General features: G+C 41.3%; 1 protein-coding gene across 3 annotated transcripts in view; it reads right to left on the bottom strand.

Moving 5' to 3' along the window:
- The window catches only part of Fchsd2 (FCH and double SH3 domains 2), a 259952-nt gene that overhangs the window by 47968 nt on the left and 187212 nt on the right, over positions 1–24772 (bottom strand). For 2 of the 3 annotated variants that reach the window (XM_038325826.2, XM_038325835.2), the window contains 2 exons: positions 15943–16065; positions 8868–8963 (listed from right to left, as the gene is read on the bottom strand). In XM_038325826.2, coding sequence (XP_038181754.1) covers positions 8868–8963; positions 15943–16065 — 219 coding nt within the window. Of the gene's footprint in view, positions 1–6890; positions 6963–8867; positions 8964–15942; positions 16066–24772 lie in introns of all 3 variants that reach the window. The other variant, XM_038325845.2, reaches the window with a different exon arrangement.

The following is a 24772-nucleotide window of genomic DNA, read 5'->3' as shown; positions in this document are numbered from 1 at the left end:
AAGGTCAATTTTCTTGATTAAGGTATTATGTTTGTCTAGCTCATTTTAAAATGTAATGTATAACTAAGAAATATAGGTTAATAGATAATCATCTATAATAGTCAAGCTTCTAGTCATGTTACTTAGGTTTACTAGATATATTTCAATTAGATAGGTGTTCTTCAAACCTTTCAAAGACCTATGGAATATGGCATTTAAATGTTTTAAGAAGACTTTTCAAGACAGTAAGACACATCTGCTCCTGGTAGCACCAATTACTTTAAGAGAAAGATGGGCATCGAAGAGGTTCCTCATGAAGTTTGTTAGCCATTTGGGCAAGAAACTGCTCTTGCCTGGACTGCTTGATGGTATGTTGGGTGAACTGGACAAGCAGGACCTGCAGAGAAATGACTGCTGAACTTGCCTAAAGATGAGATGATCCTTCAGGGTTCCTGCTTCATGAAAGAGTCTGCGAGACATTCTGCAGGACACAGAAGAAACTGACTGACAAATTGCCAATATAGGCAGAATTGTCTTTGAAAGTTCCTGCTTTATGGAAAAGTCTGCCGGATACTGTGGGCCTATAGGCTGAAGATGGATGCCTCAACAGTACAGGAGAACTTTGGGTGACTGTCCAGGTAGTGAGATGTCTCTGTTAATTTTAGAGTTTTGGAAATTGCTTACAATGCATTTCCTGTTTACTTAGGTAATACTGTATCTATCCTTCTGGAGTCTTTGATGGAGTTGAAGAATAGATATAGTTTTCCTTAATCATGATAAAAGATAAAATAAATATAAATGTTATAACTGTAATTCTTGCTTGATACCTGTTTTGTTATATGTAACTTTACTATGTTACAGATATAGTCTTCTTTTTATTTAAACAGAAAAGGGGAGGTGATGTGGGATTCCCCTCTGTATGCTGTGATTACCATTAAAGAATAAAGAAACTGCTTTGTACCTATAACAGGGCAGACTTAGCTAGGTGGGGAAAATGAAGCTGAATGCTGGAAGAAAGGAGAAGCCATGGAGCCACCATCAGAGACAGACTTGTTGAAACCTTGCCAGTAGGCCACAAGCCTCGTGGTAAAATATAAAATAATGCAGATGGATTAAATTAAGATTTAAGAGTTAGCCAGAAATAAACTTAAGCTATTAGCCAAACAGTCCTGCAAATAATATGGTTTTTGTGTGATTATTTTGGGGCTAAGCAGCAGGAAACTAACTAGCGGCCTTCTTGTTCAACCCAGGATAGCTAAAACAATTCTGTACAATAAAAAAAAAAAAAAAAAAAACTTCTGGAGGCATCACTATGCCTGACTTCAAACTCTACTATAGAGTTACAATAATGAAAACAGCTCAGTATTGGCATAAAAACAGATAAGAGGACCAATGGAATTGATTCAAAGACCTGGATATCAACCTACACACCTATGAATACCTGATTTTTGACAAAGAAGCTAAAAGTATAAAATGGAAAAAAGAAAGCATATTCAAGAAATGGTGCTGCCAGGCGGTGGTGGCGCACGCCTTTAATCCCAGCACTCGGGAGGCAGAGGCAGGCGGATCTCTGTGAGTTCGAGACCAGCCTGGTCTACAAGAGCTAGCTCCAGGACAGGCTCTAAAGCTGCAGAGAAACCCTGTCTTGAAAAACCAAAAAAAGAAAAATGGTGCTGGCATAACTTGATATTGACATGTAGAAGAATGTAAATAGATCCACATCTATTGCCATGCACAAAACTCAAGTCCAAATGGATGAAAGACATCAACAGAAAACCAACCACAATGAACCTCATTATTCATTATTGTAACTCTATAGCAGAGTTTGAAGTCAGGCATGGTGATGCCTCCAGAAGAAAGAGTGGGAAGAAGCCTTGAATGCATTGGCATGGAAAACCACTTTCTAAATATCACCCCAGTAGTACAGACACTGAGAGCAACAATTAGTTACTGGAACCTCCGGAAACTGAGAAACTTCTGTAAAGGAAAGGACACAGTCAACAAGACAAAAATGGCAGCCCACAGAATGGAAAAAGATTCTTCACCAATCCCACATCTGAGGGAGGACTGATCTCCAAAATATACAAAGAACTCAAGAAACTAGATACCAAAGAACAAGTATTCCAACTTAAAAAATGGGGTATGGACCTAAACAGAGAACGCTCAACAGAGAAATCTCAAATGGGCGAAAGACAATTAAGAAAATGCTCCTGAGCCATCGGAGAAATGCAAATCAAAACAATTCTGAGATTCCATCTTATACCTGTCCGAATGGCCAAGATCAAAAACACTGATAACAACTTATGCTGGAGAAGATGTGGGGTAATATGAATGCTCCCCCATTGCTGGTGGGAGTGCAAAGTTGTACTGCTGCTTTGAAAATCAGTATGGCGATTTCTCAGAAAATTAGGCAGCAGTCTACCTCAAAACCCAGCAATATCACTCTTGGGCATATATTCAAAGGATGCTCAATCATACCACAAGGACATGTACTCAACTATGTTCACAGCAATATTATTCATAATAGCCATAACCTGGAAACAACCTAGATGCCCCCAACTGAAGAATGGATAAGGACAATGTGGTACATTTACACAACGGAGTAAGAGTGAAGCACGCCCCTGGCAATGCTGAAGCTGTATGGGCAGCCATTTATACTGATTTTCATAGTCTGAGTTGACAAGATGACTGACCAAGTGATGTGGGAGGGTCTTCCGTTTGAGTTGATTTCATTGGTTAAGAAAGAAACTGCCTGCCCCATTTGATTGGCCAGCCCTTAGGTGGGCAGAGTAGACAGAACAGAATGCTGGGAAGGGAAGTTAATAAATCGCCATACCTCCCCTCTCTGGGGTAGATGCCATGTCTCTCCTCTCTGAGACAGACGCGATGAAGCTCCGGCCCAAGATGGACATACGCTAGAATCTTCCCAGTAAGGCTCCACTTCGTTGTGCTACATAGATTATTAGATATGGGTTAATCAAGATGTGAGTAAGAGTCTGGAACTAATGGGCCAGGTAGTGTTTAAAAGAATACAATTTGTGTGTTGTTATTTCAGGTGTAAAGCTAACCATGTGGGATCCGGGCGGGATGAAAAGCAGGCCTGCCTGCAGCTCCTCACTACAACCAAGTCTCTTCTTCGAGGAACAGGTTCCACCAAGATATGAACTTGGATCGCTGGATTCAGAGTCCATTACACTATTTAGTGGTAAAAAATAATGACATCTTGAAATTTGTAGGCAAATGAATGGAACTAGGAAAAAAAACCATACTGAGGTAACCCAGACCCAGAAAGACAAATATAATATTTACTCACTCATAAGTAACTTTTAGACATAAAGCAAAGAATAACCAGTTCACAACCACAGAAAACCTAGACAACAATGAAGACCCTGAGACAAATATGGATCTACCTAGGAAGGAGAAAAAGACGAGATCTCCTGAGTAAACTGAGAGCATGGGGGACAGGGGAGAGAGTAGAAGGGGAGAGTGGAGCAAAGAAAGGCAATGGGGAAAATGTATAGCTCAATGAAAGACAATAAACTATCATAAAATACTATTCATAACCACAAGGATGGCTGAAATCAGGATGGGCTGGTATGTAGCTCAGCAGCAATGCTTGCCTAATATACATAAATAGTCTTTGGTTTGACCTCTAGGTCCATGAAATAAACAAGAAACCAAAATAGATGGACAACAACCAATATTTGTTATGATATAGAGAAATAAGAACCAGCATACAAAGCTAGTAGAAATAAAAAAAATGGTATAGTTACTTGGGCAAAGAGTTAGCAGATTCCTAAAAGTGCTTTAAACACAAATTTATCATCACCCAGCAACCCTAGAGAAATGAAGACACATTAATACAAATAACTGTTTATGATAGCATTATCTCCTCCACTGCCTCTTTCTGTGACTGTCTCTGTGTGTAAATGTGCATGTGCACACATGAGCCACGTAGTCCAGAGGGCAACCTTTACTGTCATTTCTCAGGTGCTGTCCACCATTTATTTTTATTTTATTATTTTATTTTTGAGATAGGGTTTCACTATGGTGTAGCCCTGGCTGTCCTGGAACTGGCTCCATAGACCAGGCTGCCTTGAACTCAAGAGATCTGCCTGCCTCTTCCTTTTGAATGCTGGGATAAAAGGTGTGCGCCACCATTGCCTGCCCACCGTTAATTTTGAGATATAGTCTCTCACTAGCCTGAAGCTCACCAAGCAGGCTAGGCTGGTTGATCAGCAAGCTATGAGTCAGTCACCTGTCTTTACCAGCCACAGCATTGGGATTCTTTTTTTTAAATTATAAATACAACATTTCTCCCTTCCCTTTCCTTCCTTTAAATCTTCCCCGATTGCTCCTGTCAAATTGATACTCTCTTTAAAACAACAACAACAACAACAACAAAACCCCCAAAAAGTGGGTTCTGGGTATTGAACTGCTTACAGGAAAAGCACTTTACTGACTACTTCTCAGCCTGGTAAGAGCCAAGGTACAAACAACCTAAATGTTCACCAAATGATAAACAGATGAACAAAATGTTGAATATTCATGGAATGCAATATTAATCAGAAATGTAAAAAGACCAACAAGCACTTTCAATAACAGGGATAAATCAAAAAGACATGTTAAATGAAAGAAACAAGATACAACAGAGTACACATACTGCATAATTTAATTTAGTGAAATGTCCAGAAAAAAAATTAGAGAGACAGAAAGTGTAATTGCCTATATGGAGGAGGGGTGTCTTCTCATGGTCATGTAAATGTTCTAGGAGTTACTTATAATGATACTTACATAATTTGGTAAACACAAAAATTCAGTATACTGAACTGAGTAAATTATATAAGAATGCCTCAATAAACCTGTTTAAAAATCATACCACATCAGGATTTACTGATTATCTTAGTCACTGGACACCAAGAAAATGCCACCATTTGTGTACATATCAGTGAGCTCATCTGGTCCACTATACACAGGTTACTGTAGGGCCCGTGGGTCCACCCCTCCTCTCGGGGTTCATCTTGAGGACAGTTTCTGGCCAGACATTTTGTTGCATTTTCTGGCTAAACATCCTGTTTGTTCCTGTGCTCCCTCTGCCCCCATGGTGGTTAGCTATATGGCTATTGTAGACTCTGTCTTGGATGTGGCAATTTCTCACCTGCCTGGGGGAGTTCCATTGTACAACAGCTAGGTACATAAGGTTTTTCCTAAGCTTGAATAAAAGGCATTCGGCATTATCTTCTCATGAATGACCCACGTCTACTGTGTGTTCTTTTAATCTCCAGGCCCTTGCCCGGCTCGCGAATGGTACAGCAGAGAGTAACGCAGATGTTACAGGTTACCATGTAACCTAGTGACTTGCATATACATTAGGGATTCAGTGTTTGTTGAAATGACATATGCTTCAAAACAAGATGGGAACAAGAATGTTTTTAGAAATCTGAATGAGGGCTGAGGCAATTAGTCCTTTCTGCATGGCTGAAATTATCTCATGGGAGAGTGAGTCAACAGATCTGACATACACTCTTTACTCATGGTAGGTCTAGTGCTACCAACTCTAAAAAGAAGCAGTAAAAGAGGGGTTCTACCCTCGTGAAGAGCACTAGACTATAGAGAGTAAAAATTATTAGGGATGGTATCTGTATTTTGTTGTTGTTTTTCAGGCAGGGTTTCTCTGTGTAGCTCTGGCTGTACTGGAACTAGCTCTTGTAGACCAGGCTGCCCTCGAACTCACGAGATCTGCCTGCCTCTGCCTCCTGAGTGCTGGGATTAATGGTGGGCACCATCACTGCCTGGAGATAATTTATTGATTTTTTACTTTATGTGCACTGATGTTTTGCCTGCATGTATATCTGTGAGGGTATTGGATTTCCTGGGACTGGAGTTACATACAGCTCTGAACTCCCATGTGGTTGCTGGGAATTGAGCCCAGGTCCTCTGGAAGATCAAACAATGCCCTTAATCACTGAGCCATCTCTCCAGCACCTGAATATTTATTCTTTCTAAGCAGGAAAAAAATTACAGACAAGGGCTGGAATTAGGTTGCTGGCTGGTCTTACAGAGGACCTCAATTCCTAGCTCTTGCATGGTGGGTCACAGCCATCTGCAATTCTGGATCCAGAGAACTCAGCACCCACTTTGGGTTTCTGCAGGCACTAGGCACACACAAAGAACAGAGATGCATAGAGGCAAAAAACTCATACACATAAAAATTACATGCAGAATATTTTATAGTAACAATCTGGAACAATTTTTGTAAATTTGTATTTATCTTCTTCCATTATAAAAAATTGTTCTATAAGCATTGACCATTCCTTTACAGAAGACAACATGCATAGCAGGGAAGAACATTAATACTGCCATCACAAGCCGGGCGGTGGTGGCGCACGCCTTTAATCCCAGCACTCGGGAGGCAGAGGCAGGCGGATCTCTGTGAGTTTGAGGCCAGCCTGGTCTACAAGAGCTAGTTCCAGGACAGGCTCTAAAAAAGCTGCAGAGAAACCCTGTCTCGAAAAACCAAAAAAAAAAAAAAAAAAAAAAAAAAAAAAAAAAAAATACTGCCATCACAATAGCTATGTGTCATTCATTCATGATTAAGACTTTGTCCAAGTTTCTTTACTTTTAGGCTCCAGTTTTCTTTTAATAAAGGCAGGATTATATCAATGCTCCTATAAATTAAGGTGCTTGAGATAATCCTGATGAAAAATGAGCATCTCACTTTCTCGATTACAAATAGTAAGCAAACAAACAAACAAAAACCTTCCTAATTTATATAAGGTAAAAACTAATAGTCATGGATGATTCATTTAAGGGCCCATATATGACTTTCATCCCAACATCAGGTCCCGCCCTTAAATGACATGCAAGCCCACACATTCCACCCTTCCATCCTTGCCCATGCCCCCATATACCTCAGCTATGGTCATTCTCAGGGCACTGACAGGGGAGAGCTCAATATCCACCAGTTGGGCGGCTTTTAAACTCTGCCCAGTAAAGATTGCGCAAGGACAGAAAACAGCAGAGAGTTAGAATTTTAAGGTAAACAGGGGACATAATAGCTTAGAACATTAGCACAGTGCCTAAAAACAAAGACAGGTCCTAGGTCTATAGTTAAGCTTTGGAAAAGTGAGGTAAGAGTCACTATTCTGTGGCAAATGGGCAAAGGAAAAAAAAACCCTCAAATTGGTCAGAATTTTAAGTTTATCAAACTTAATAAACTTGTTCAGACTTTGCATCTTCTTTTTCTTTTAAAAGCAACATTGTATTTTAAAAGCAAACATCCTATGTCCTACTGCTGGAATTAGAGGAATGAGTACCACACAGAATCATATCTTCTAAAATATGATAAGAATGTATCTTCTAATGTCCTACTTATTCATCCCAGGCTTCAAAGAAGTCCAACTCTAAGAAAATATCACTGAGTCATTAAGCAGAAGTTGAATGCTTTACAGGGGGAAGAACTGGGGAGGTAGGTAGCTCAGCAACAGGGCACCTGCCTAGCATTCACAGGGCCCTAGGTTTTCATCTCCAACACTGATGGAGGACTTTTATTGGTTAATTAATAAAGAAACTGTTTGGTCCAATAGGTCAGAGCATAGGTGGGTGGAGTAGACAGAACAGGATGCTGGGCGTGAGGCAGATGCTTCAGGCAGTCGCCATGCTGCTCCTCTCCAAGACAGACGCAGGTTAAGATCTCTCCTGGTAAGCGACCACCTCATGGTGCTACACAGATTACTAAATATGGGTTAAAGCAAGATATGAAAATTAGTCAATAAGAAGCTAGAGATAACGGGCCAGGCAGTGTTTAAAAGAATACAGTTTCCGTGTAATTATTTCGGGTGTAAAGCTAGCCGGGTGGTGGGACACAGCCCACCGTTCCATCTACACAACACTGCCAACAATTAAAAATAAATAAATAAAAATTTTAGAGGGGAAGTATTGCAATAATAAATTAAGATTATTATGTAGAGGAAACTAAAGATATCCTCCATTTTTTTATATAGCCTTCAACACAAGGCTATTTAGAATGTAAGAAAACAACAAAATACTGGGTATGGTGGTTCACACTATAATTCCAGCTCTTGGGAGGTGGAGGCAAGATTTCTGTGAATTTGAGGCCAGTTAGCACTACAAAGCTGAAACCTTATGGGGGGGGGGAATCAAACATATATCTATTAAACTTTTGAACTATATTATATGCTCTCCTGGTAATGACTATGAATTTATCAAAAGAGTTACAAATATACTTTGCCCTCTGTCTTAACTTCCTACTAAGGAGAATGTTCTCAGACTATCTTGTCATTTTAAACTATTAAATTTATTGTAATTTTATTGTCAAACGAATATTTTGTCTCTTTTCAAACTTCAAATAATTATAAACATTTCTCATAAACTTGGAAAAAATGATTAATGTCTGCTATTTAAAAACTTCTCATTGGGACTTAATGTTAATGCTTTGAACAATTTAAAAATAAAAGGAATTGTCAAAGACCTGTTATTTGTATAAAGTCAACCAAAATATTTTCATGCACATATTTATCATTCCATTTATTAGTTCTATCCTTGATGAGATTTAGCCACTGGTTATTCAGAAGAATATACTATGAAGAAAGATACAGTATGAAAAAGGATACAGTATGAAGTATGCCCAGAAAACATAATTTGTACTGGAAAAAAAAATCCACTGAATACTTTTAAATTTTTTGATTGTTTTCAGATTTTTTGAAACTTCTCTACCTCAACCTACAGTATAAAAACCCTGGATGTGCAAGCTGTACTCAAAGAAGTGGTGTGGTTTCTCTGTTGTTAAAATTAATGAGACACACTCATCTTCTGCTGCTTATTCAAGCACAAACAACGAGTGAAGTGAAGATGTGGAATTCCCTTACAGTGTCACTGTCACAAGGCTGGAACTGGAAGGGCTGAGGCTTGTGAAATACAGCATTCTCTTGTAGAAACAGCTGAAGGTTATAGTCCCGTACCACCTAAAGACAAAACAGGAACTTGTAAGTCTTAAGTAAGGTTAAAATGTCCAGTATTATATTCTAAAGTTTAGTCTAGAGTTTAGTGCCAGATGGCGTATCAGGTAAAGGGTGTTTTGTTGCACAAGACTGATGGCCTGAGTTCAATCACTGGAACCCAGGTAAAGGTGAAAAGAAAGAACCAACACCATAAAGTTGTCTTCTGACCTTTACAAGTGCACTGCAGCATGTCTCCACACGCGTGCACATACACACATGCACACACAACAACCAAATAATGATAAATTAAAAAATGTTTAAAGCTTCATTTTTTAAAGATTCATTCAGCTATTTTCTTATTTACTTATTATTTTTGACATAGTACTTCTATGGAGCTATGGTTGGTCTGGAATGTACTATGTAGCCCAGGTTGATCTTAAACTCACAAGAGATACACCAGCCTCTGTCCTCCAAGTGCTGGGATTAAAGCTACACATCACCACGCCTGGCTCCTTTCCTTTTTCCTTCCTTCCTTAGATTTATTTATTATGTATACAGTGTTCTGTCTGCATGTATGACTCTAGGCCAGGAGAGGGTGCCAGATCTCATTATAGATGGTTGTGAGCCACCATGTGGTTGGTGGGAATTGAACCTAGGACCTCTGGAAGAGCAGCCAGTGCTCTTAACTGTTGATCCATCTCTCTAGACCCCCGGTTTATTTTCTTTAAAACAACCAGCAATTTATTTTATTTTAATTATGTGTATATGTTCATGTCTGTGTATGGGTTTGTTTACCTGTGAATGCAGATGCCCACAGAGGCTAAAAGGAGTCAGACACTCTAGAGCTGGAGTTACTGGCAGCCTGAGGTGGGTGCTGGGGACTCAGGTCCAACACCACTACTTGCTCCTGACCACTGAATCATCTCTCTAGTCCCTCATTTTCTAAACAACCCATCTACTACAATACGCCTTGGAAAAAGCTAAGAGCAAGCAGTACTTACTGAACACAAGCTGAGTTCTACTTGTCCTCACTGCTTGCCCTTTACTCAACTTTTATTTGCTGTATATTAGAGATCATTAAAAAACTGGGCAGAGTGCAACCCTGCTCTTTTGCATATGGTTATACACTTGTCTCAGTGCCTTTTCTGAAGATTATATCCTTTCCACTCAATAGTCAGGGTATTTGAAAACTCTGTTGAAATCAGTTGCCCATGTAAGTACAGTTTTATTTCAAGACTCAAACTTTATTTCACTAGCCACTCTGTCTCTCCTAATGTCCATACCTCTGTCTTGATTTCTGTGACTTTATAGTAAGCTTCATAAGCTGGAACTGTAAGTAGTTCAATTTTGCTTTTCCTTTTAACTATTTAGCTAGTTAGGGTTTTCTCACAGTTCCATATAAATTTGAGGATTGTCTTTTCCACTTCTATAAAGAAAGATAGCTACTGGAGTTTTGATAGGGATTGTATTGAATATCTGGGTAATACTATGAAGTCAGCTATATGAAATCTTCTAATCAATGAACATTTTCAATTTATATTTATTTAGATCTTATTTTGCAATATTTTAAATTTTTCTGTATGTAAGTCTTCGGTTAAATTTATTATTGGGTATTTTATTCTTTGGATACTAATGTAGTTGGACTTGATTTAACTTTATTTTCAGAGCATTCACTGGTAAGAGTATAGACACACAGCTGGCAATTATGTTTTGATCTTGTTTCTAGAATAACTTTGTAGAATTGCTTTCTTATCTGGGTTACTTTTTTTTTTTTTTAGCAGTTTTTACATTTGTGATATTGATATATAGAGAATCATACCATTTCCAATCAGCAGTAATTTTGATTCTCTCTTTCTAACCTAACTGTTTACGTTAGTGCTTTTAGCATAGCAGTTAAGCACACTCACGAAAGCAGTTCTTGATCTTGGGAAACATGCAGCATTTCACTACAGAGAACAGTATTAGCTGTTGGCTTTTCACATGGTTTCTCTGTTTGTTTGTATTTGTTTTTTAAGACAGGCCTTCTCTGTAGCCATGGCTGTCCTGGAACTCACTATGTAGACTATGCAGGCCTCAAACTCACAAAGATATGCCTGGCACTGCATCACAAGTTCTGGGATAAAAGGCATGTGCCAACATGCCCGGCTTTCATATCCACTGTAATGATCACAATTTTGTTCTTTATTTTATTAAATTCACTTTTTATGGTTAGTTTTCAAGGTATTATATACTACAACATTGGACAGTTTCCAAAGAAACAGGATAATTTGTTTGTTTGTTTTTGTTTTTTGAGATAGGGTTTCTCTGTAGCTTTGGAGCCTGTCCTGTAACTTGCTCTGTAGTCCAGTCTGGCCTCGAACCCACAGTGATCCGCCTGTCTCTGCCTCCCAAGTGCTGGGATTAAAGGCGAGAGCCACCACCATCTGGCTTCTTTTTGGGGGGAGGTGTTTGTTGTTGTTTTTTCAAGACAAGTTTTTTTTTTTGTAGCCTGTCTTGGAACTAGCTCTTTTTTTTTATGTTTTTAAATAAATATTTATTTATTTGTTATATATACAATATTCTGTCTCTGTGTATGACTGCAGGCCAGAAGAGGGCACCAGACCCCATTACAGATGGTTGTGAGCCACCATATGGTTGCTGGGAATTGAACTCAGGACCTTTGGAAGAGCAGGCGAAGCTCTTAACCTCTGAACCATTTCTCCAGCCTTGGAACTAGCTCTTGTAGACCAGGCTGGTCTCGAACTTACAGAGATCCACCTGCCTTTCCCTCCAGAGTGCTGGGATTAAAGACATGTGCCACTACGGCCCGGCTTAAAATTTTCAAGTTATGAACTGTTCAAAGAGCTACATTAGCAAGTGGTAGTGGTATCCTTTGCAGGCATCAAGAGAGCACACAGAAACATAGAGGACAGTAGATTTGCTTTTGGAGCTACTATCCTAGAGAAAATATCCATGACAACATCTGCTTCAGTTACATATAAAGCTTTTCATAAAATATTAAGAAGAGCAAGCTTCATAAATAATTAAAATTTAATACAAGTTCCTAGGACCAGCTGTTTCCATTCAGAGGATGAAAGCTATAGAGAGCACTTTACCATTTATAGTATGTAGTGTCTGCATGAATTACCCTTACAAAGTCATTAAGACTATGTTATGCTACAAGCAAGCAGAAAAAAATAGATTTTTGACACAAACAAAGTAATAAAATTATAGAATAAAAAAGTTTATAGATTTTTAAACTTTCCATTTGGTTAGAATCTCTGCAACACAATGAACTCTTTGTAACAGAAAAGCACATGGTATAAAACTTGTACGTGTGAATTCCTCTCACTTGCAATAACAGGGCACATCTCCAAGCTACATCATTCATATTCATCAGTTTGGTCCTGACATAATAGCATCTCATTTATGCCTCACCCTCAGGGACAGAGACTCACATGAATGAAGGCAGAAAATAAGTTTATCTCTTTGTCTCCTGAGTATTTTATAAATTCTTAATATATTTTCAATAAAAATAAGATAGAGAGATAATATATTACAGTAGAATAACACTACAGTAATGGGAGTATCGTGTGTGTGTGTGTGTGTGTGTGTGTGTGTGTTTGTAAGGGGTGGGGGCGGGGGGAAGACAGAGACACACTGTCAGACTCAGTCTATCTTCCTTTCCATAAAACAAACATGCGATTCAGAATGTAACAGACACTAAGAATGCCTAGAAAATCAAATACATGCATAGTATTAGCCAGTTTTCATGTCTACATGTTTTATAAGCTAAAAATAGTATATCTAACTTAACAATTTCTTTTAAAAAGAAATTTCAAAAATTATGATAAATAATTTTAAATTAGAATAAAAATAGATTATAGTCTCTAGTAAAGTTGGGAGTGAAAAACATCTTGATACTTAAACTTTTTTTAAAAAAGATTTATTGTGTATACAGTATTTTGCCTGCAAGCATGCCTTCAGGACAGAAAAGGGCGCCAGATCTCATTACAGATGGTTGTGAGCCACCATGTGGTTTCTGGGAATTGAACTCAGGACCTTTAGAAGAGCAGGCAGTGCTCTTAACCACTGAGCCATCTCTCCAGCCCTTCACTTAAACTTAAATGCAAAATTCACTTCTAAATAATTTATGGACTAATGAGGGGGCAATGTAGAAATAAGAATAAAAGCTCTTCACATTTCATGTTACAGATTGTAGTAGGAGTGTGTGTTTAGTTATTTAAGAACAAGAAAAACAAGCATTTCAAGAACACAAAGGAATATAGAAAGAAATACTTTTAGCAGGGGTGGGGGATTAGCACTCGCCTTTAATTCCAGCACCTGGGAGGCAGAGGCAGGCGGATCTCTATGAGTTCAAGGCTAGCCTGGTCTACAGAGTGAGTTACAGGACAGTTAAGGCTGTTACACAGAGAAACCCTGTCTGGAAAAACAAAAACAAAAAGGAAGAAATACTTTGGAGAAAGGTAATAATTGATGAAACAGAACACTGAAAAACAGAACAAAACATATTTCTGGCAAAGTTAACAAAACTGACTTCATAAAAAAATAAAGTGTAAACAGAAAAAAACAAGGGAGAAGGTGACAGAGACAGACGAGTTCTTAAAAGAGGTGTGCTACCAGAGCTGATAAATGAACAACTACATAGGAAAATGAAAGCTGCTAAAACATACTGGAAACAAGCAAAAACAATCAAAAATGAGAAAAAAAATTCAGAAAACCTGAGCTGACTACTAAACGTTATTTTTTTCCAGTGGTCAAAAGCCATTGCTATGCAGAAAGAACAAAATCAGCAAGCTTCTGTAGACGTTTCCCTCCAATAGTCTCATGATTTCAAACATACACATTAAAATAAAAGAACTGGCCAGGTGTGGTGGGGCACACCTTTAATCCCAGCACTTTAGGGGAATCTCTTTGAGTTCAAGGCCAGCCTGGTCTATACAGTAAGTCCCAGGGCAGTCAGGGCTACATAGTGAGACCCCCTCTTAAAAATAAATTAATGAATAAATGAATAAAATATAAAAAGATGCCACAAAGAACACCTGTGTACTTATTACCACAGCTCCACAATTACTATTTTACTTCTTTTTCTTTTAAAAGTGTATCCATTCATTCATACACTCTTTTTTCTACACATCAATGTTTTTACATCTCTTATTGAGTTCTGGGTAGGGATAGACATAGGACAAGCTGTCAAAAGTATAACACTAATAATGTTTATATTTGATATCAACTAAGCATCTTAAAAGCTTTTCCTTAAGTTTTTAAAGAAGAGTAGTTTGTATGATTTTATGTGGGTGTTTTGTCTGTCTACATTATGTGCAACACGTGCCTGCCTGATGCCCATGGAGGTCAAAAGGTGGCGTTAGATCCCTTAGATTACAGTTGGTTAATAGTAAGCCACCATGTGGGTGCTGGGATCTGAACCTGAACCCTTTGCAAGGGCAACAAGTGCTCTACCTGCTGAGCCTTCTCTCCAGCTCTCTTTTAATGCTTCTATTCCTAGAGTCAGGAGCTCAGGTGCTCTGAAACAAGAACACTTCCACTAGGAGGTGTTCAGGATAAAAGAGTCTGAGTGCCCTTCTCATGCCTGTCTTTGAACTCCATCTCGTGAAGATGGATACCCTAGTTCCTAAACAGTTTCTAAATACATTAGCCAGTTCCCATTCTCCTTGACAAAATAAATGAATAAATAAATAATAAAAAACAAAAGAATTGAGCTAGATCTTTTAAAGGAGTATATCCAGGTAGTAGAATGTATATATTTTTTAAAATGTACAGTCAGAAAATCATCATAATGCATCTTCCAGAAAGTAACAATTACAGGAACATTTTATCTTCTAAAGGAGATTTACTATTGTTAAAAAGAAACATAATTTATCCAATTTTGAGGAAAAACAACATTTCTTTTCTTTGAGTGTGTATATTCGACATACCCAGTGTGACATCTCAGCAAAGTTAACAGATCAATTTGTTTGTTTGTTTTAGTTTTTTGAGACAGGGTTTCTCTGTAGCTTTGGAGCCTGTCTGGAACTCGCTCTGCAGACCAGGCTGGCCTTAAACTTCACAGAGATTCACCTGCCTCTGCCTCCTGAGTGCTGGGATTATAGGCGTGCACTACTACCACCAATATTTTAAATGAAAAGATCATTATCAAAGAATGATAGCAAAGAGAAAGTGAGTTTAGAGCATGGTGGCACACACCTTTAATCCCAGCACTCAGGAAGCAGAGGCAGGAGGATTTCTGTGAGTTTAAGGCCAGCCTTCTTTACAGTGTGAGTTCCAGGACAGTCAAGGCTACACAGAGAAACCCTATCTTGAACTACCCCTACCCTTCCACCCCTATCCCCCAGAAAAGAAAAAGAAAAAGTGCAAGTGAGTTTAGGCATGAAGAGGTGGCTCAGTGATTAAGAGCACTCGCTGCTCTTCCAGAGGTTCTAAGTTCAATTCCCAGCAACTATATGGGGCCCTGAACCATCTGTAATGGGATCTGATGCCCTCTTCTGTCATGCAGACCTACAGGAAGACAGAGCAGTCATATACATAAATAAATAATTTTTGAATTTGTTAAAAACAAACTCCAAGGTATTATAGAATTTATTTTTAAATTTACAATGCTATATTCCCTTTGTATACCCTTCTTACTCTCTGCCTTGATACATGACTTTGTTCTCTCAAATGGTTGAGCTGAATGGATTTGAAGTTTATGTGAACAGATCAGATTTTTCACTGATTTGTCTCAAAGGCACTGCATACAGCAATGACAGATGTCCGAGTCAGCCTGCTACTTCACCTCTCCTATCTTTATGATTGTGACAAGTTTCTCCTCCACTCACCCAGAAGGTGATCAGAACATTTTCCCACTTTCTTAAGGAAAGTTTTTTTTTTCCAGAAATACATCCTTTAAAACCTTCAGCTATAACTGGTATCTTCATTTTGAATGTATGAAAAAGCTTTGGATTCTAAAAAGGCAATATTACCCACTGCATTATAAACACATTACCTTGCTTGAGTTTTCTAGTAAAAACTGGAATGTGTTCTGTATAGCTTGGCAAGTTTCCAGCTCGGTCCGGCTGAAGGCTATTAAATAATCCTTGAGGTGGTCATACACATTTCCATCGAGGGCCTAAACAAGAGGACAGCCAAAAATTATGATAGAGTTTTGACACACAATTCCTTTGTCTATAAGAAAAGTAGGAATATTCAATCTTAAAACCTATTAATACACTGACAAAACACACAGACTATTACCTAAGAATATGGGAGCAGTTACTAGGGAAGTGATGAATCTTTAATAAACAGTAACCAGCAAAAGGAAACTAATATTGGTAAAGCTTATTTAAAAATAAAACATTTTGCCTGTCCCTTCCCAGCTTGCACCCAGAATCCTCCACCCCTCCCCCTGCCTCATCCTCCCATCTTTGGGGCCACAAAATCCCACAGCTCAGCCTGTTTGGGCTCTGGGGACCTGGAATTGAGTGCACCCAGGCCGGTGGGAGGTCCCCTCCTTCATTTGACTGCCCGGAGCAAGGTAGGCCTTTGTCTGAGAGCTGCTCGGCCTGCAAGGGGACCTGACAGTCTGCAGGAGGATCCATCATTCTTTGGGGTAAGTGAGGAGTGAGTGTCCGAACCGCGGCAGCTGCCCAGAGAGGGACCACGGACTCTCCACAACTCCCCCTGCCACCAGCACACTTCCTGCTCTTCCTGCAGGGGTTATTCTCCCCGGATACCGCCTCTCTCTCCCTGTCCCTTCCCAGCTTGCACCCAGAATCCTCCCCCTCTCCCCCTGCCTCATCCTCCCATCTTTGGGGCCACAAAATCCCACAGCTCAGCCTGTTTGGGCTCTGGGGACCTGGAATTGAGTGCACCCAGGCCGGTGGGAGGTCCCCTCCTTCATTTGACTGCCCGGAGCAAGGTAGGCCTTTGTCTGAGAGCTGCTTGGCCTGCAAGGGGACCTGACAGTCTGCAGGAGGATCCATCATTCTTTGGGGTGAGTGAGGAGTGAGTGCCCGAACCTCGGCAGCTGCCCGGAGAGGGACCACCGACTCTCCACAACTCCCCCTGCCACCAGCACACTTCCTGCTCTTCCTGCAGGGGTTATTCTCCCCGGATACTGCCTCTCTCTCCCTGTCCCTTCCCAGCTTGCACCCAGAATCCTCCCCCTCTCCCCCTGCCTCATCCTCCCGTCTTTGGGGCCACAAAATCCCACAGCTCAGCCTGTTTGGGCTCTGGGGACCTGGAATTGAGTGCACCCAGGCCGGTGGGAGGTCCCCTCCTTCATTTGACTGCCCGGAGCAAGGTAGGCCTTTGTCTGAGAGCTGCTTGGCCTGCAAGGGGACCTGACAGTCTGCAGGAGGATCCATCATTCTTTGGGGTGAGTGAGGAGTGAGTGCCCGAACCGCGGCAGCTGCCCAGAGAGGGACCACCGACTCTCCACAACTCCCCCTGCCACCAGCACACTTCCTGCTCTTCCTGCAGGGGTTATTCTCCCCGGATACCGCCTCTCTCTCCCTGTCCCTTCCCAGCTTGCACCCAGAATCCTCCCCCCTCCCCCTGCCTCATCCTCCCATCTTTGGGGCCACAAAATCCCACAGCTCAGCCTGTTTGGGCTCTGGGGACCTGAAATTGAGTGCACCCAGGCCGGTGGGAGGTCCCCTCCTTCATTTGACTGCCCGGAGCAAGGTAGGCCTTTGTCTGAGAGCTGCTTGGCCTGCAAGGGGACCTGACAGTCTGCAGGAGGATCCATCATTCTTTGGGGTGAGTGAGGAGTGAGTGCCCGAACCGCGGCAGCTGCCCGGAGAGGGACCACCGACTCTCCACAACTCCCCCTGCCACCAGCACACTTCCTGCTCTTCCTGCAGGGGTTATTCTCCGCGGATACCGCCTCTCTCTCCCTGTCCCTTCCCAGCTTGCACCCAGAATCCTCCACCCCTCCCCCTGCCTCATCCTCCCGTCTTTGGGGCCACAAAATCCCACAGCTCAGCCTGTTTGGGCTCTGGGGACCTGGAATTGAGTGCACCCAGGCCGGTGGGAGGTCCCCTCCTTCATTTGACTGCCCGGAGCAAGGTAGGCCTTTGTCTGAGAGCTGCTTGGCCTGCAAGGGGACCTGACAGTCTGCAGGAGGATCCATCATTCTTTGGGGTGAGTGAGGAGTGAGTGCCCGAACCGCGGCAGCTGCCCGGAGAGGGACCACAGACACTCCACAACTCCCCCTGCCACCACCATACTTCCTGCTCTTCCTGCAGGGGTTATTCTCCCCGGATACCGCCTCTCTCTCCCTGTCCCTTCCCAGCTTGCACCCAGAATCCTCTCCCCCTCCCCATTCCTCATCCTCCCGTCTTTGGGGCCACAAAATCCCACAGCTCAGCCTGTTTGGGCTCTGGGGACCCGGAATTGAGTGCACCCAGGCCTGTGGGAGGTCCCCTCCTTCATTTGACTGCCCGGGGCAAGGTAGGCCTTTGTCTGAGAGCTGCTTGGCCTGCAAGGGGACCTGACAGTCTGCCAGAGGATCCATCATTCTTTGGGGTGTCCTGCTCCTGTTCTAAGGCCATCTACCCAAAGGGGTCAGACTCTGGCCTCCAGGCAGGTCTGAGGATTCCTGTGGAGGGGTGCGGGCTCCTTCAGATTGTGCTGCCAGGTTCGCTGTGTGGTATTCCATCCCGCCCTGCCCCCACCTTGGCCCTTTTGTCTGGGCTGCGACCGTGGGCTGCCTGGAATCCCTGATCCTGTGCCCTGACATTCCATCTGAACTGGTGAGTGAATGCGGACCCTGGGGCAACCTGCCCTGGAAGAGAGCACAGACCCCCTACCCCCACTTCCCTCTGCAGGCTTGTGTCGGTTTCTCCCTTCCCTGTGTGTCTCCCAAGCTTTCCCTAGTGTTCTCAGGTGTCCTGCTCCTGTTCTAAGGCCATCCACCCAGAGGAGTCAGACCCTGGCCTCCAGGCAGGTCTGAGGATTCCTGCAAGGGAGTGTGGGCTTCTTCAGATTGTGACGCAAAGAATAGGTCCTCCTCTGGCACTGGGGAGATCCAACCAGTTTCAGTCACAGCAATTATTGGTCTAGGACACCAAACACCTCCGCGCTCCTTTTGAAGGAAGAGATGGGCAGGCGCCAATGCAGGAGCTCCTCCAACAACATGAAAGGCAAAATGACATCACCACAAGCCAGACATCCCGAAACAACAAGAATTGAACACCCTACCCCAGAAGATATAGAAGAAACCGACATTAAACAGTACTTTATGAAAATAATAGAGGACCTTAAACAGGAGGTAAAAAACTGCCATAAAGAAATGGAGATGACAAACAAAAAGGTAGACGAAATAAATAAATCTCTCAAAGATACCCAAGAAAAACAAGAAAAACAAGAAAAAGCAATCAAACAGGTAAGGGAAACAGTACAAGACCTGATAAATGAAATGGAGGTATTGAAGAAAACACAATCTGAGGGACGACTGGAAATGGAAACTCTGAGTAAACGAACAGAAACTTCAGAGACAAGTATTTCCAACCGAATACAAGAGATGGAAGAAAGAATCTCGGACTCTGAAGATACTATAGAGGAAATAAACTCACAGATTAAAGAAGTAAACAAATCTAACAAATTCTTAACACAAAACATTCAGGAAATCTGGGACACCATGAAAAGACCAAACCTAAGAATAATTGGGGTAGAAGAAGGAGAAGAATTACAACTCAAAGGCCCAGAAAACATATTCAACAAAATTATAGAAGAAAACTTCCCCAACCTAAAGAAGGATGTTCCTATGAAGGTACAAGAAGCCTACAGAACACCAAATAGACTGGATCAAAAGAAAGCATCCCCACGCCATATAATAATCAAAACACAAAACATACAGAATAAAGAACAGATATTAAGAGCTGCAAAGGAAAAAGGTCAAGTAACATATAAAGGGAAACCTATCAGAATTACACCTGATTTCTCAATGGAAACCATGAAAGCCAGAAGAGCTTGGATAGATGTGCTACAGACACTTAGGGAACATGGATGCAAGCCTAGACTATTATACCCAGCAAAGCTTGCATTCACCATTGATGGAGAAAACAAGATATTCCAGGACAAAAACAGATTTAAACAATACGCAGCCACAAATCCAGCCTTGCAGAAAGTAATAGAAGGAAAATCACAAACCAAGGAGTCCAACAACGCCGACAATAACTCAGGCATCTAGCGACCCTTCACCAGCACAACTAGAAGAAGGGAAACACACGAACTCTACTACTAAAAATGACTGAAGTTAACAACCACTGGTCATTAATATCACTTAATATCAATGGACTCAATTCACCTATAAAAAGGCACAGGCTAAGAGACTGGATACGAAAACAGAATCCAACATTTTGCTGTTTACAAGAAACACACCTCAACCACAAAGACAGACATCTACTCAGAGTAAAGGGTTGGGAAAAGGTTTATCAAGCAAATGGCCCTAAGAAACAAGCGGGTGTGGCCATACTAATTTCCAACAAAGTTGACTTCAAACTAAAATCAATCAGAAGAGATGGAAAGGGACACTTTATACTCATAACAGGAAAAATCCATCAGAATGAAGTCTCAATCCTGAATATCTATGCCCCTAATATAAAAGCTCCCACTTATGTAAAAGAAACACTTCTAGAACTCAAGGCAGCCATCAAACCACACACACTAATAGTTGGAGACTTCAACACTCCTCTCTCACCAATGGACAGGTCAATCAGACAGAAACCTAACAGAGAATTGAAAGACTTAATGGAGGTAATGAACCAAATGGACTTAACAGACATCTATAGAACATTCCACCCAAATAGGAAAGAATATACCTTCTTCTCTGCGGCTCATGGAACCTTTTCGAAAATTGACCATATACTTGGTAACAAAGCAAACTTCCACAGTTACAAAAAAATATTAGTAACCACCTGTGTCTTATCGGATCACCATGGATTAAAATTAGAAATCAACAACAATGCTACCCCCAGAAAACCCACAAACTCATGGAAACTGAACAGTCAACTACTGACCCACACCTGGGTCAAGGAAGAAATAAAGAAAGAAATTAAAGTCTTTCTTGAATTTAATGAAAACAAAGACACAACATACTCAAACCTATGGGACACAATGAAAGCAGTGATAAGAGGAAAGTTCATAGCACTAGGTGCCCACTTAAAGAAAACGGAGAAAGCGCTCATTGGTGACTTAACAGCACACCTGAAAGCTCTGGACAAAAAAGAAGCAGACTCACCTAGGAGAAGTAGAAGACTGGAAACAATCAAATTGAGGGCAGAAATCAACAAAATAGAAACACAGAAAACAATCCAAAGAATCAATGAAACAAGAAGCTGGTTCTTGGAGAAAATCAACAAGATTGACAAACCCTTAGCCAAACTAATCAAACGGCAGAGGGAGAACACGCAAATTAACAAGATCAGAAATGAAAAGGGGGACATAACCACAGACACAGAGGAAATTCAGAAAATCATTAGATCTTACTACAAAAGCCTGTATGCCACAAAATTGGAAAATGTAAAAGAAATGGACAGTTTTTTAGATAAATACCATATACCAAAGTTAAACCAGGACCAGGTAAATGCTCTAAATCGTCCTGTTAGTCGCGAAGAATTAGAAACTGTTATCAGAAACCTCCCTACCAAAAAGAGCCCAGGACCAGATGGTTTCAATGCGGAATTCTACCAGAACTTCCAAGAAGACCTAATACCTATACTCCTTAAGGTATTTCATAATATAGAAACACAAGAGTCACTGCCAAATTCCTTCTATGAAGCTACAGTTACCCTGATACCTAAACCACACAAAGACTCAACCAAGAAAGAGAATTACAGGCCAATCTCACTCATGAACATTGACGCAAAAATTCTCAATAAAATACTGGCAAACCGAATCCAAGAACACATTAGAAAAATTATCCATTACGATCAAGTAGGCTTCATCCCAGAGATGTAGGGCTGGTTCAACATACGAAAATCTATTAATGTAATCCATCATATAAACAAACTGAAGGAAAAAAACCATATGGTCATCTCATTAGATGCTGAAAAAGCATTTGACAAAATTCAGCACCCTTTTATGATAAAGGTCTTGGAGAGATTAGGGATACAAGGGTCATTCCTAAATATAATAAAAGCTATTTACAGCAAGCCGACAGCTAACATCAAATTAAACGGAGAGAAACTCAAGGCTATCCCACTAAATTCAGGAACACGACAAGGCTGTCCACTCTCTCCTTATCTCTTCAATATAGTGCTTGAAGTTCTAGCAATAGCAATAAGACAACATAAGGGAATCAAGGGGATTCAATTTGGAAAGGAAGAAGTTAAACTTTCATTATTTGCAGATGATATGATAGTATACATAAGCGACCCCAAAAACTCCACCAAAGAACTCCTACAGCTGATAAACTCCTTCAGTAACGTGGCAGGATACAAGATCAACTCCAAAAAATCAGTCGCCCTCCTATACACAAAGGATAAGGAAGCAGAGAGGGAAATCAGAGAAGTATCACCTTTCACAATAGCCACAAATAGCATAAGATATCTGGGAGTATCGCTAACCAAGGAAGTGAAGGATTTATTTGACAAGAACTTTAAGTCTTTGAAGAAAGAAATTGAAGAGGATACCAGAAAATGGAAGGATCTCCCCTGCTCGTGGATTGGGAGGATCAACATAGTAAAAATGGCAATTCTACCAAAAGCAATCTATAGATTCAATGCAATCCCAATCAAGGTCCCATTAAAATTCTTCACAGAGATTGAGAGGACAATAATCAACTTTATATGGAAAAACAAGAAACCCAGGATAGCCAAAAAAAATCTTATACAATAAAGGTACTTCTGGAGGCATTACCATCCCTGACTTCAAACTCTATTACAAAGCTACAGTATTGAAAACGGCTTGGTATTGGCATAAAAACAGAGAAGTTGACCAATGGAATCGTATAGAAGACCCGGATCTTAAACCACAAACCTATGAACACCTGATTTTTGATAAAGGAGCCAAAAGTACACAATGGAAGAAAGAGGGCATCTTCAACAAATGGTGCTGGCATAACTGGATGTCAACCTGTAGAAGAATGAAAGTAGATCCGTGTCTATCACCATGCACAAAACTCAAGTCCAAATGGATTAAAGACCTCAATATTAATCTGAACACATTGAGCTTGATAGAGGAGAAAGTGGGAAGTACTCTACAACAAATGGGCACAGGGAACCGTTTCCTATGCATAACCCCAGCTGCACAGACTTTAAGGGCAACATTGAATAAATGGGACCTCTTGAAGTTGAGCAGCTTCTGTAAAGCAAAGGACATTGTCACTAAGACACAAAGGCAGCCTACTGACTGGGAAAAGATCTTCACCAACCCTGCAACTGACAAAGGTCTGATCTCTAAAATATATAAGGAACTCAAGAGACTAGACGGTAAAATGCCAATTAACCCAATTAAAAAATGGGGCGCTGAACTGAACAGAGAATTCTCAACAGAAGAAGTTCGAATGGCCAAAAGACACTTAAGGTCATGCTCAACCTCCCTAGCTATCAGGGAAATGCAAATCAAAACAACTTTGAGATATCATCTTACACCTGTCAGATTGGCTAAAATCCAAAACACCAATAATAACCTTTGCTGGAGAGGTTGTGGGGTAAGGGGCACACTCATCCATTGCTGGTGGGAATGCAAACTTGTGCAACCACTTTGGAAAGCAGTGTGGAGGTTTCTCAGGAAATTCGGGATCAACCTACCCCAGGACCCAGCAATTCCACTATTGGGAATCTACCCAAGAGATGCCCAATCATACAACAAAAGCATATGCTCATCTATGTTCATAGCAGCATTATTTGTAATAGCCAGATCCTGGAGACAGCCTAGATGCCCTGCAGTGGAAGAATGGATGAAGAAACTGTGGAATATATACATGCTAGAATACTACTCAGCGGTAAAAAACAATGACATCTTGAATTTTGCAGGCAAATGGATGGAAATAGAAAACACTATTCTGAGTGAGGTAACCCAGACCCATAAAGATGAACATGGGATGTACTCACTCATATTCGGTTTCTAGCCATAATTAAAGGACATCGAGCCTATAAATTTGGGATCCTTGAGAAGATAATAAGAAGGTGAACTCCCAAAAAAAGATATAGTAATCCTCACACGATCGCCAGGCAAAATTGGGAACTTGAGGGTTGGGCAAGACTGGGCCAAGGGAAGATGGGGAGAGAAAAGTGTGAAGGGGAGAGCGGGGGGAGCTCGGAGGAATGGGGTGCTTGGGATATAGGAAGGGTGGATATGAGAGCAGGGAAGCATATATCTTAATTTAAGGAGCTACCTGAGGGTTGTCAAGAGACTTGACCCTAGAGGGGTTCCCAGGTTTCCAGGGAGACGCCCCCAGTTAGTTCCTTGGGCAGCTGAGGAGAGGGAGCCTGAAAAGGCCAGTTCCTATAGCCATACTGATGAATTTCTTGCATATCACCATAGAAACCTCCACCTGACGATAGATGAAGAAAATGACAGAGCCCCACCTTGGAGCACCGGACTGAGCTCCCAAGGTCCTGATGAGGAGCAGAAGGAGAGAGAACATGAGAAAGAAAGTCAGGACCGTGAAGGAACCTCCAGCTGGCGACAGATGGGGAAGGTGACTGAGCCCCACATTGGAGCACTGGACTGAGCTCCCAAGGTCCCGATGAGGAGCAGAAGGAGCGAGAACATGAGGGAGAAAGTCAGGAACGAGAGGGGTGCGTTCACTCATGGAAACGGTGGGACAGAACTAATGGGAGATCACCAACTCCAGTTGGAATGGGACTGATGGATCATGCGACCAA

This window comes from Arvicola amphibius, chromosome 1 (genome assembly GCF_903992535.2).
Source record: "Arvicola amphibius chromosome 1, mArvAmp1.2, whole genome shotgun sequence".
NCBI lineage: Eukaryota > Metazoa > Chordata > Mammalia > Rodentia > Cricetidae > Arvicola > Arvicola amphibius.
The sequence above is the reverse complement of the archived record's forward strand: the minus strand, read 5'-3'. Positions and strand labels throughout refer to the sequence as shown.